Below are 12080 nucleotides of genomic sequence, written 5' to 3'. Positions count from 1 at the left end.
AAAAGTAGTAAATTCAAGGGTACAACTAAAAAGTATAACTTACTCAAAAGTGTAAGTTACCTTTGTGAATCAGGCCCATACACTACAGAAGGGAGCTGAGGTTTTGGAATGTGTGTATGTCAGTGTCCAGTAATCAAACTATGCAGATCGTATAGACTAGATGCCTGGGAAGAAAACCAGCAAATCCTTCTGCATGAAGTGGCAGTTTAGCAAGATAGGATACTGAATGGGTCAATTTGGATTGGAAAGGTAGGGCATGACTTGTAAGTCGTTATCTAACCATTCCATAGAAAGATAGATTCATGGGTACGTCCTCCATGCAAGGCCAAATAAGCTTATCCTCTTCGTACTCCAAAACTGTTGTGCTGGTGTTTACACCTTGTTTACATAGGACTTTTTCTCTGTATGCCACCCATCTCTTCTGCACTGTATGCTTTTCCTCCATGAATTCCTGATGGTGCTTTAGGTGATCCTTTTGCCATGGCCCTTCACGATCAATCTGTGAATGGCCTGAATGTGCCTGTGTGGTCCCACAGATAACCTGAAAGCCCAAACTGTCTGTATGGCCTCTGCTTTCTGTGATATGCTGCTCATCAAAGTCTATGGGCTAAAGTACATAGGGGCATATTATCAAGGACGGCGTTAAAATTATCACTGGTTTAGCGGCAGAAAACTGCTGCTAAAGCGGCGATAATGGGCTTGATAATATGCCTTGGAGAATTCCAATAGAAGCCCATGTTCACACCAGAACATGGACTTCTATTGGAATTCTCCAGGGCATATTATCAAGCCTATTATCGCCGCTTTAGTGGCAGTTTTCTGCCGCTAAACCGGCGATCATTTTTATCGCCGTCCTTGATAATAAGCCCCATAGTTTATGTGCTTCATAAAATATTTCTTCATTTGGCCATGGTTTTGTTGCACCTCTGCTCTCACAGATTTCATGATGCAAAATACTATTTCCACTAGGATTCTTCTATTCATAAAAACTAAGCCTCATTATGAGGTGCCTGGTAACCCACTCAATAACTGTACCCTCTGTGTTACCTGTATCAGGAGTTCCAGTAAGTTGGACCCTGAATGTCCTCTGGGATAAGAATAATTGCAGAGGGAATAAGTCATTCCTGTCCTGATTCTCCAATAATGCCTAATTTTCCCATGAAATATCTCATTGATATTTCAGCTGCTTTCAGTCGCTGATGTCTCTGGGTGAAAGTCTTTCGGTCTGCAGATTTACCTCCAACCTTGTACTTCTGATAGGACCAGTAATAGGAGTTCACTCCCCATCAGAAGTAAAAGGCAACTCAAAATCAGGCCCTCAATGTACATAAAGTATGAACCTTCTATTAATCACCACCTGGAATGCACATATGTGTTATTCTTTTACTTTATTTTGTATGAATGTAATCTGGAAAAATTGTGAAGATTAAGGCGTTCTTAAAAATAAGTTGTGATTTGCTTTTGAAGTCTCATCAGAGCCCTCTTTGCAAATGGAATATTAACACACACAATGTTTTATTTTTTATTTGTGGCTTTTTTAACAGGAAAAGACGAATCTGTGAGCTCTATGCAAAGGTTTTAGGATGCCAAGAAGCTTTACACGTAAGGGCACATTGAGTATTTTGGAAGCTGTTCTACATCTCCAGACAGTGTTGAATGATGATCACCTTTCATTGTCTAACGGTAGCTTAAAATGGCTACAGCACTCATGTTTTGCCATCCTTGAGCCTTCTAGGAAGGAACCAGAAACATGTTGAAGATAAGGAATTGGCAGCATATTGAAGATATTGTATCCCCTGCCACATGTAATTAAGCGCCATATAAATAATGAAGTCATGAACAGCATATCGTGTAGTGCCTTTAGTAGCAATTTATTTTATGCCATAAAAACACCAAAGTGTTTCTGATAGTTGCCCTCTTACAACTAGTTTTTGTTAACAAAAAGAGGGACTATTTGGAGTTTTGTGATAGATAATTACTGAAGGAAATATCTAGAATGTTAGAGTAAATTTAATCAATTAATCACAATGTTGAATGGTCCTCAATGGCATACATTTCTTAAGCAAGTTTGTGCACAAGAATACTTGCCAACCCATCATTGACTCCCCAACATCCTCTTTCATGGCATCACAGAATCCACCACATTCAATCTTGTATTCCATACATATACCAAACATTCTATATTCCTATCATATCTGAGATATTACATGCCTTCTGTCCTCATAACATTAATGAACAAGTCCCCTTTTCCATCTACTTCTCTACCTCATCCTCCTCAAATTCTCCAATAAAATACACATACATGTACACTTGAAGGCTTATTACGATGTTGGTCAGAGTTGCCTCCGACCGACACCGTCTCAGACTTGGAACCGACCGGCATCTGGACAGCAGTTCCGACCGCCTTATTACGATGCTCCGGAGGCAAGGGGTCCTGCTAGGGGCCCCCCAAAGTTGCTTTCTGACAGCCTTTCCATGTTGGAAAGGCCGGCATGGAAAGGCTGTGAGGAACTGACATCGTAATCCCAACGGCAGAAACACTGTCCATAGGGGATTACGGTGTAGTTCTGACCGGCCTGAAAACTCCGAGAGCCGGCTGTAACCATGTCGGAATGACAAACCGGTTCACACTCTGACCGCCGATATTATAATTCGTTGGTCGGACCGCAAACCAACCGTGTTGGTCGGAAAGCCTCCCACCGCGGGAGGCTTATAGCAGTTATTACACCACAAATAGTTTATGGCGTTTCCCTCTTTTCCTGTGTTAGGGCAATGCTCTAGTTTTTCCATGCAAACTGGCAATATTTTATTTCAAGTGGCACTTGGCACTATAAATAAATGTACCATTTTGTCTCTCTATCAAACTTTAAACTTTTTTTCCTGTCAACTTTAAAAAGGGGTGATATTGGCCATCTTTTTTATCATGGATCACTGTAACAACAGGGTGAAAGTACTGACTGTGACATGAGAAGTTTGTGGCCTATTGGTAATATTATAGTAGCAGCATTAAAATATTTGCAAAATTAAGTGAAGTTTACACGACAAATATTTTTTTTTAAGTATCACACCCCTAAATAAACCGAAACAAAATCAGGCTATAATAGTCTGGATATGATTTCCGACATTTTTAAAGAATTGTAATCAAGCCTCCTTAGTGAGGTGAGGGATTATAGAATACTAAAAACCCTTTCAATGGACTGTAAATCTGAATGTATTGTGTGCTGATTGGAAGGATATTAAAAACTAAGTATTGCAATAATTTGGATAATTTTAGCTCATCTTAGATTAACATGTTTCAGTCTCTCCAAGGCCCATGTGGGAGTTCCATGGTATTCTTCAGGATCTCGAATTCTGTTGATTTAAACAACTCATACATCCATGCACACTCCCACAATAGTGCCTAGTACACGCCATGCTTGCTATGGATGCATTATTTTTCGCTTTGAGTTTCCTAAATATGGATACTTATTGTCCCATGGAAGGAAGACATTAGGCTTCATATGCAGTTGCAAAGTCTTCAAATATTATTGCCAACCATTAGCCTAAACAATGGGATGTATGACGTTACAACGCATACTTTTACATCGCATGCCTTTACAACGCGGTTTTTACATCGCATACCTTTACAACGGATAGCGCTTTGGGGTGCTGGATAGTGAATAGTTTAATTTACTATTCCAACTCCAGTTCCCGTGGACACTAGGGAAGGTGTTGGACAGTAAATTAAACTTATTCCCTATCCTAGAGCGCCCGCCAGCGCAATGCGTTGTAATGGTTTGCGTTGTAAAAGTTGCGTCATAAAGGCACTGCGTGGTAAAAGTTGCGTTGTAAAGGATGTTTCCCTAAACAATGTGTCTTCGAAGGTGACAACCCAATAATGAAGCATGCCATCTTGGTTGGTGGGTGAGGGTTTGTCATAATTATTTATAGGAATCTTCCACATCTAAAATCAGAAGTAATGAGACACCTACATTTGAAAGTTCTCCTTCGAGCAAACAATTAACTCAGATAGTTTAGATTTTTGTCGGCATGTAACTGGGAGGAATCTATCATGCAGCTCCGCCCTCCCTTTGCATTTGTTGCCATTAATGTAACTTACAGATAGCCTGAAAATCTGATGACCTTGCACTGGCCTTTAACCCCAAAGGGAGTGGTGTTGGTTTGTTACATGCAGTGCTTACAAATCTGTATGAGGCATTAGCCCATCTTTTTGTGCAGATCTTTCCCAATCTTACTAAACTAAGGTCTTTTCAACTATGCTTTCTTACATCACCTCCCATTTACAGGGCCAGATTTGTATTTGGTCCTAACCATGTTGAACTCCCTTCCCATGCATATTAGATTTTGTTATTCTCAATTCTGTGTATAAAAAATTGCAGACCCAGCTATTCATGAACTTTATTAAATGTTAATCTCCAACCCTGTGTCAAGGCACAGTAATCAGGTTTAGTGTCAGACAATCCTTTCTTGATGTTAGAGAATTTTATAAATCTTCAAAATGATAAAACACTAGTTGTGTCACGTTTTGCAATAATATATTCTATGTGGACTAATACTTTTAACCACCATTTAGAATATATTTTTAACAACATCAATGCAACTCCATCCATTTTACATACAATTTGAATTGCTAATAATATTCTATTCACTACACATATTGGACAATTTATGTAGCTTTTATTCTCACAAAACCATGGAATATTTCTGGCCTGATGTGTATGTAGATGCTTCTCCTTCCTAAACCCCGTGCAACCACACTGTCTATGTTTCTCTTTAACTTTATCAACTCCTTTATCCACCTATCCGTCTTAACTCTTCTCTACTATTCCTTTCAACTTTCATCTTGACCATCCTCATCTACACAAATACTCATCTAATACTCTTTATCCAGCATTACTCTTTAAAATATTTTGGGACCGATCTTTAAAAATAAAGTAATGCAAAATCTATTTGTGGGTGTGCTTTACAAGACTTTATGATATGACTCTATTAAGCACATCCGTGTGTTGCCCAATTACATCTCCAAATGGGGCAGCTCTTTTAGCAAAAGAAGGATTGATAAATTGTGACGAAGAAGCAAACACCATGACCAAACACCATCGTCATACTCCTGCATTCAGACATGGGCTGCACTTGGCATACTGACAGCTCTCATTGACAATTCTTCTATAGCATGTAAAATAACCAATTGTGTGTATGTTTTTCGTAGTTTGCGCAAGTAAAAATAATATTTACATGTGCAAAGTCCTTTAGTAAATATACTCTTCAGAAATGTTGATAGATCAAGAACAAAACATTTGAAGCACATTGACCCCATTGACTGACATGCTAACTATGAGGATAAATGTTTCTGGCAGGCGGCAGTTGTTGTCTTCTACCCAAGAGTTCTGAAAAATGGTGGTCTGCATAACAACAGAAAAATTACATGTAATCCCATATAGGAGAAATGAAGACTGAAAGTGTACTATACGCTGCTTCTTTTTCAGCCGATCCATTATGAAGAAAAGAACTGGTGTGAGGAGGAATACTCCGGTGGGTGTTACACATCCTACTTCCCACCTGGAATCATGACTCAATATGGCAGGTATATTGTCATTTCTTTTAATTGTATTGTGAAATGCCTTAGTTTTTGTTGGGGAATAAGTTATGGTGAAGCTCAATGCAAGACTAGCAGCAGCTTGTATGATGTATAACATCAATTGACAGTGCTGCTTTAAGTATTAACATAACAAAAATGTATTATGTCAGTCTGTCCTATCCAGAAAAGAAGACAGCAACTCCAGAATTAAGTAGGAAAGCTTTATTCTCAAAAGCGAGCACAGCGGGCCATCAGCTACACACCAGCCAGCAAGGCGGCCCCAACTGAACTCTTCATTTCAAAGGCACCATTCTAATGCAGAACAAAATAACACCAGTGTAGAAGGAACCACAATTGCAATCCAAACCCCTACTGACAGATCCCCTGTACACACTGGATATCATCTTTGAGTGATGAAGCAATTCATTACCACTGTCATCAAACTTTTCAATTCTGCACATTACCATTTATCCAGAATTGAGTCAGTTGTTCAGACACATACTTTGTTCAGTGCAGTTGCCTGCTTTCCACAAGCTGTTGTACCCCTGGCTAGACTTTATTTATTTTTTATTTTTGTTTGGAAAAGATTATAAAAACAGAATATATATCATAAATTGTAAATAAAATATAGCAGCCAAAAGTACAATTCCATGATGCCTATTTCCTATTATGAGATATACGATCCTTTAAAAGACAGATGATGCATTAATAAATCACTCTCACATTAGAATCAGGAGCAACTGCATCCATAAATTCGATGTAAAAAGTAGTAAATAATATTCATAATCATAATTCCCATAATAATGGCATTCAGAATTCCTAAGTGAAGAGATGCAGCGCAAAGCATACCAAGGTTCAACTATACCCAGACTGGAAATCTTACAATGCGAAGTGGATGGTGCAGAGAGTCCTGACAGACTGAACAACACTTATTTATCACAAATATAGTCCATAGTCGGGTATAAATGATTGTATCAAGGTAGAGATTGGTTTCCATCAGCGTTCAGCAGTTCCATATAAAAAATCAGAGCATAAGTTCACTGGCCTTTCCTGTTTTATCAGGGGGCACTGTATGATTCTACAGAGGTATGAAAATAACATCTTCTACTTACATCAGATTGACTTGAGGAGAATTATCCTACTTTGCTACTTTACCATTTAGAAATGCAATCTATAGAATCTATGAATTTGACAATCAAAATCGCTGTCCGATAAATTTGGAAAAGTGTGTTGAAATAAGTGCTAGGATTATCACCTTCTGCCCCTGCAGGGGTACCTATTACCTGCAAATTATTCCCGTGCATAGGATTTTCAAGATGTTCTACTTTCCAGTTGAAGGCTTTAGTTCTTTGTCTTTGTTCTTCAGCTTGTTTTTACATAGTCTGCATTATATCCTCCAAATTTTAGGTGTGCTGTTCTACTTCTGAAATTCTGCTTCTGAGAGAGCAGGTTTGTTTAGACAGTTTGCAGATACCAATCTGTGATTTAACATGAGAAGTGTGTAATACTGACAATCGTTCTTGTACTCGTCTCTATGTACACATAATAAGTTATCTATAGATGACAGCATCGGATGTTGATCTTTCCTCAGCTGACTGGCAGTATCTAAATTTGTCTTCCTGGTCAAAACATGGTGATCAGAAGTTTGTTGCTTGGTGGAGAATAGTCACATTGGTTAAACGGCTTGTGGGGAGATCCCATTGAAGCTGCAACTGTTGTTCCTCCTTGTAACTTCCAGGAGGAATCTGGATCTCTTTTTCCATTTTCTCTGTACTTCTCCCCAATCTGTATCCACATTAGACTATGAGTCTGAATTGCCATCTGAATACTCAGTGTCGAAAAAAGTCTCTGGTGCTTCCAGGCCTTTTAACTTGCCTTTGGCCATGTGTGAATTAGAACCACAACCTTTCTTTCAGATTTGCGCATCAAATGCCAGAATTGTAGGATTTTTGCAAGTATTTATTAAGATGCTTAGGCATAAACCCAATTTCCTTGAAAGGCTTACAGAGGATAAGTCATTTGGTGAAGCCCTGAAAAACATACCTCCCCGTGAGTGGGTTACTTCTCCAATTCATGTGTGTCAACATCTATTGTTAAATTAGTAATTGTCTGTGATTTTGCGATGTGAGAAATATGTGTCATTGCAAGGAGCTATATAGATTGTACGCATTTGAGAGATTCTTGGTGCATCAAATGTGGCAGGTGTATCACAGTCTTTAGTTATAGCGTAAATGGAAGTTTGTAGCTCTTTTACCTGTAACAGAGTCTGGTCTACCTTCCCATCCTTGTCAAGCAGGATATTAGCTTCTTAGTATCTCAGTTTTTTGCCTTTGAGCTGTTTACTGCAGCAACAACCCTCTCATCGCTCCCGGCCGGGAAAAGAAATCATATATTTTTTCTTTTGATGTCTGAGCACTGAAATGAGTCTTCACAGCTGGGCTCCTGAAGCCACCTCTAGGAAGGCCTCTAAAAACCTGTGAGTCGATGTGATACTAGCAGAAGTCTTTTCTACGAGCCTGCACTCTGCCGAAGGAGCTTGGAAGAAGTTCAGAAATCTTCCATCTAGCCAAGAGGTCCACCGTTGTTCTATGGGGCAAGGAGGCGGTCTTCCTGGTGTGCCCTCGGGTGTTGGACACCATTAATTATGATTTTTGGTGAAAAACTGCCACGCTCCTGCATCTTGCTTGGCTGAAGATCCCCAATGAAACTACCAGTCCGACTAAAGCCATAACTCATTTGCCCGGACAATGCACAATGTGTTCCGAACAGAAGAATTCTTTGTGGCTTATTTAAAGGCAAAAATGAAGGCCACTACAGGTACCATCTTATTCCAGACTGTCAATTGTGCTCTAATAATTATTGCTTAAGTGTGTCTTAATCACCAACGACTGTGACTGGTTCTCTTAGTTTACTGCATGAGCTGTGATCCGGACACCCTCCTCCATCCAACATGAACTCTCTGCCTGCCGCCATCTTGGTTGTCCATCCAAAGTCAAGGGCTTTCTCTGTACCCCTGGACTTTAATCATCAGGTTATATAAAATACCTCCCTCTAAAAGTCCTGACTGATTTGCTCAATTGACTTGTCAAGATATGTTAAGCGCCGCCCTTTTATACTGTGCTTGTGTTTGTGACTATGTTCTATAGCTGCCTAGTTTGCCACACAACACAGCAACCCTGTGGAGATTTCAGTTTAGAGCCTAACATGTTTAAGGATTTGGATACCCATCCAGGTTCCATGTACACCTTAAAACTGGTGTCTTCTAGACTCTTGAATCATCATTACATGTCCCATTTTAATTGTGAAAGAGACGGTAACTGATGATACACTTCTTTATGGATTGCGGGAGCTGCAATAACTGCAGTGCACTGCTCAAGAGTATTTCATGTAGGCAAAGACTACACTGCAAAACCACACAGATCTTACATGGTTTTCATAAAAACTTGGAATGGAGAGCATTTCTGCCCCCTTCCCCTGAGTTACTGATGCCAATATTTAGGTACCGTGAGGGGGAGGGTAGGAAATACTGACCCTTTTCGCCCACAGCTTGTAATAGGATCCCCAGCGATAAACAGTAAAATTATTTAAAAAATTACATCATCTATAGCTATTAGACCCAGTACAACATCTCACCATGCTGGGAGTCTTAAACATGGGCAAACGTTATTTATTTATTTATTTTATTTTATTTAGGAGTTTTCAAGAGCGCGTAGTCACCCGGAGGGTATCCCAGCGCTGAACCTCTGACTCACAAGGAGGAGAAAGTCGGGAGTGATACTGGCTCAGGGGAAGAGAAGGGTTTTGAGGGCCTTCCTGAACCGTAGGAGGTTTGGTTCTGTTCTGAGGCTCAGGGGGAGTGTGTTCCATTTTTTACCCGTATTGACCGAAAAGCGACGGCCACCTATCCGGGCCTTCTTCACCTTGGGGATCGTGATGAAGTTTCCATGTTCGGAACAAAGCGCTCTCGTGGGTCTATAAGGTGTGATCCAATTATTAAGGATTGGGGGGCCAGTATTGTGCAGTACCTTGTGGGCCAGGCAGAGGGCCTTGAAAGCTACCCTTTCCCTAATAGGGAGCCAATGCAACATCCTCAGTGCGGGCTTGGCAGATGTTCTGGCCGGGGTGTTCGTTAGGAGTCGGGCTGCAGCATTTTGGGCTTTTTGCAGGGTTTGGAGAGTGGATTCTGGAGACCCCAGGTAAATGGCGTTGCAGTAATCCAGCCTGGATAAAATTAGGCCTTGGATCAGCAGAAGACGTGACTGGAAAGGCAGTAGAGGAAGTACCTAAGTAGTCCGTAGCAAACGCCGGCCGTCTTTCTTGCCTGTGCCCTGAAGGTGATATCCGTCTCCAGCCATACTCCGAGACTCTTGACCTCCGTCTTGGGGGTGGGGGGTTCACCCATGCAGGCGGGCCAGATGTTAGGGGGGAGGTTCGTGGCGTTATGCCCTAGGAGTAGGATTTCTGTTTTGGAGCCGTTTAATTTCAGGGCAGAGTCACTCATCCACTGATGTACGTTGGAGAGGCAGTCGTGGAGATTGGAGGGCTCTAGCTTGGGGTGGGAGAGCGTTACCACCAGCTGTGTGTCGTCGGCGTAGCTAACTATAGAGATTCCAAAGGGTGACACCAGTTCCTCCAGTGGGGCCATATACACGTTGAACAACGTTGGGCTTAGGGATGAGCCCTGTGGCACACCACACTGGAGGGGGATGGAGGGGGAGCGGCTTTCACCTTCCCATACTTGGAAGGAGCGTCGGGAGAGGACGAGAGCCAGTTTAACGCCCTGTCTTTCACTCCGATGTTATCGAGACGTTGGATTAAGACCTGGTGACTGACCGTGTCAAAGGCCGCACTCAGGTCTAGGAGGACCACTGCCACTGATCCTCCTGTATCGATAATTTCCCTGGTCTTTTCTACTGCTGCTAAGAGGGCAGTGTCCGTGCCCTGACCTGGTCTAAAGCCCGTCTGTGAGTCCTTAAGGAGATGGTTTGACTCCAGGAAGTGTGACAGTTTTTTATTTGCAAGTTTTTCCGCGACCTTGCCTATCCAGGGAAGGAGTGAGATAGGTCTGTAATTGGATAGGTCTGCAGGATCTAGCGATGGTTTTTTGAGAAGCCCTTTTACGACGGCCTCCTTCCAATTTGCAGGGACTTCTCCTAGTGCCAACGAGATGTTAATAAGGGCTGTCAGTTGGGGGACTATGGTCTGAGAGATGTTTTTGACGAACCGAATGGGAACTGGGTCACTAGGGGCTCCGCTCTTGATTGAGATGAGTGTCGCCATTACTTCCTCTTCTGTAACTGGGCCGAGCGACGCCAAATAAGGCTTGTCGGGTGGGGGCGATGACTCCTGCGCTCTCTTTATGATGTCAGGATTAGCGGCAGGAAGGGAGGTGAGGATTTTTTTGACTTTTTCGTCAAAGAAGGTGGCCAGATTGACGCATTTTTCCTCCGCTGCTTTGGGGTCCATTGGTTTCTGTGGGGGATCAGGGACATGGAGGAGCTCTTTAAGGATGGAGAAGGTCTCCTTGGCTGAGCAGGAGGAGCTTTTTATTTTTTCCTCGTAAAAGGCACCTTTTGCGTCATGAAGGGCTCGTTTATACGCTTTCATGGAGGATTGATAAGCGTTTTTCTCTGATGTCGACTTGTTTTTCCTCCACAACCGTTCTGACTTTTTGCACTCCTTCTTAAGGGCTTTGAGGGCGGGTGTGTACCAGGGAGCGGGATTAATTCTTTTAACGTGTTTTAAAATGCTGGTAAAAGGAATGAGACAGTCTAGGGGATGGGCTAGCCAGTCATTGAATTCTCTGTCAGCGGTGTTAGGATCCGTGGACAGAGGGCCCGTGGTTTCACGTAATTTAGCTTCCCATTTCTCTGGTACTAGCTTATGCCACTGTCTAGTACGTATCCTTGTTTTCTGTTTGAGTGCAGTGGTGGTTTTAAGTGACCAGTGCATAGGGATCAGCATATGGTCTGTCCAAGGTAGAGGGGTTGGATCCTGGGTATTCAGGTTATTAATGTTGGTGAAAATTGGATCCAGGAGTGGACCTTTCTCATGGGTGGCTTTAGCATTTCGAAGATGGAGATCAGCTGTGGTGAGATCAGCAAGTAAGTTAGCTGCGGCATTGTCCGCGGGGTTCAGAAAGTGCAGGTTGAAGTCTCCTAGGAGGAGGAAGTTAGAGACTGAGATAGTTTTTAGTGAGATGTGATCCATCAGGGTGCTGGTGAATTCTCCCAGTGAGCCTGGCGGCCGGTACACTAAAAGTCCCAAGAGAGAGATTGATGGAGAAATCTGAATAGTGAAATTGCAGTTTTCACAGTCTTTGACGGTTCCACATTCCATTCTGCACTTGAGCTGGTTTTTGTAGAGTATGGCTAGGCCACCACCTCTCCCGATCGGTCTATTCAGGCTGCAAATTTGGTAGCCGGGGGGTGTTGCATTGACCATGTCAAAGTCACTGTGCGGGGTCAGCCATGTTTCAGTCAGAAACAAAACGTCTAGCATC

At 42.1% G+C, this 12080-nt stretch overlaps 1 protein-coding gene across 1 annotated transcript in view; it reads left to right on the top strand.

Moving 5' to 3' along the window:
• LOC144773342 (amine oxidase [flavin-containing]-like) overlaps positions 1–12080 on the top strand; it is a 313689-nt gene that overhangs the window by 283508 nt on the left and 18101 nt on the right. Inside the window, exons 11-12 of the mRNA XM_078658307.1 lie at positions 1545–1602; positions 5487–5584. Coding sequence (XP_078514433.1) covers positions 1545–1602; positions 5487–5584 — 156 coding nt within the window. The remainder of the gene's footprint in view (positions 1–1544; positions 1603–5486; positions 5585–12080) is intronic.

Source organism: Lissotriton helveticus, chromosome 8 (genome assembly GCF_964261635.1).
Source record: "Lissotriton helveticus chromosome 8, aLisHel1.1, whole genome shotgun sequence".
Taxonomy (NCBI): Eukaryota; Metazoa; Chordata; class Amphibia; order Caudata; family Salamandridae; genus Lissotriton; species Lissotriton helveticus.
Note: the sequence above shows the minus strand (reverse complement) of the source record. Positions and strands in the feature narration are given on the sequence as shown.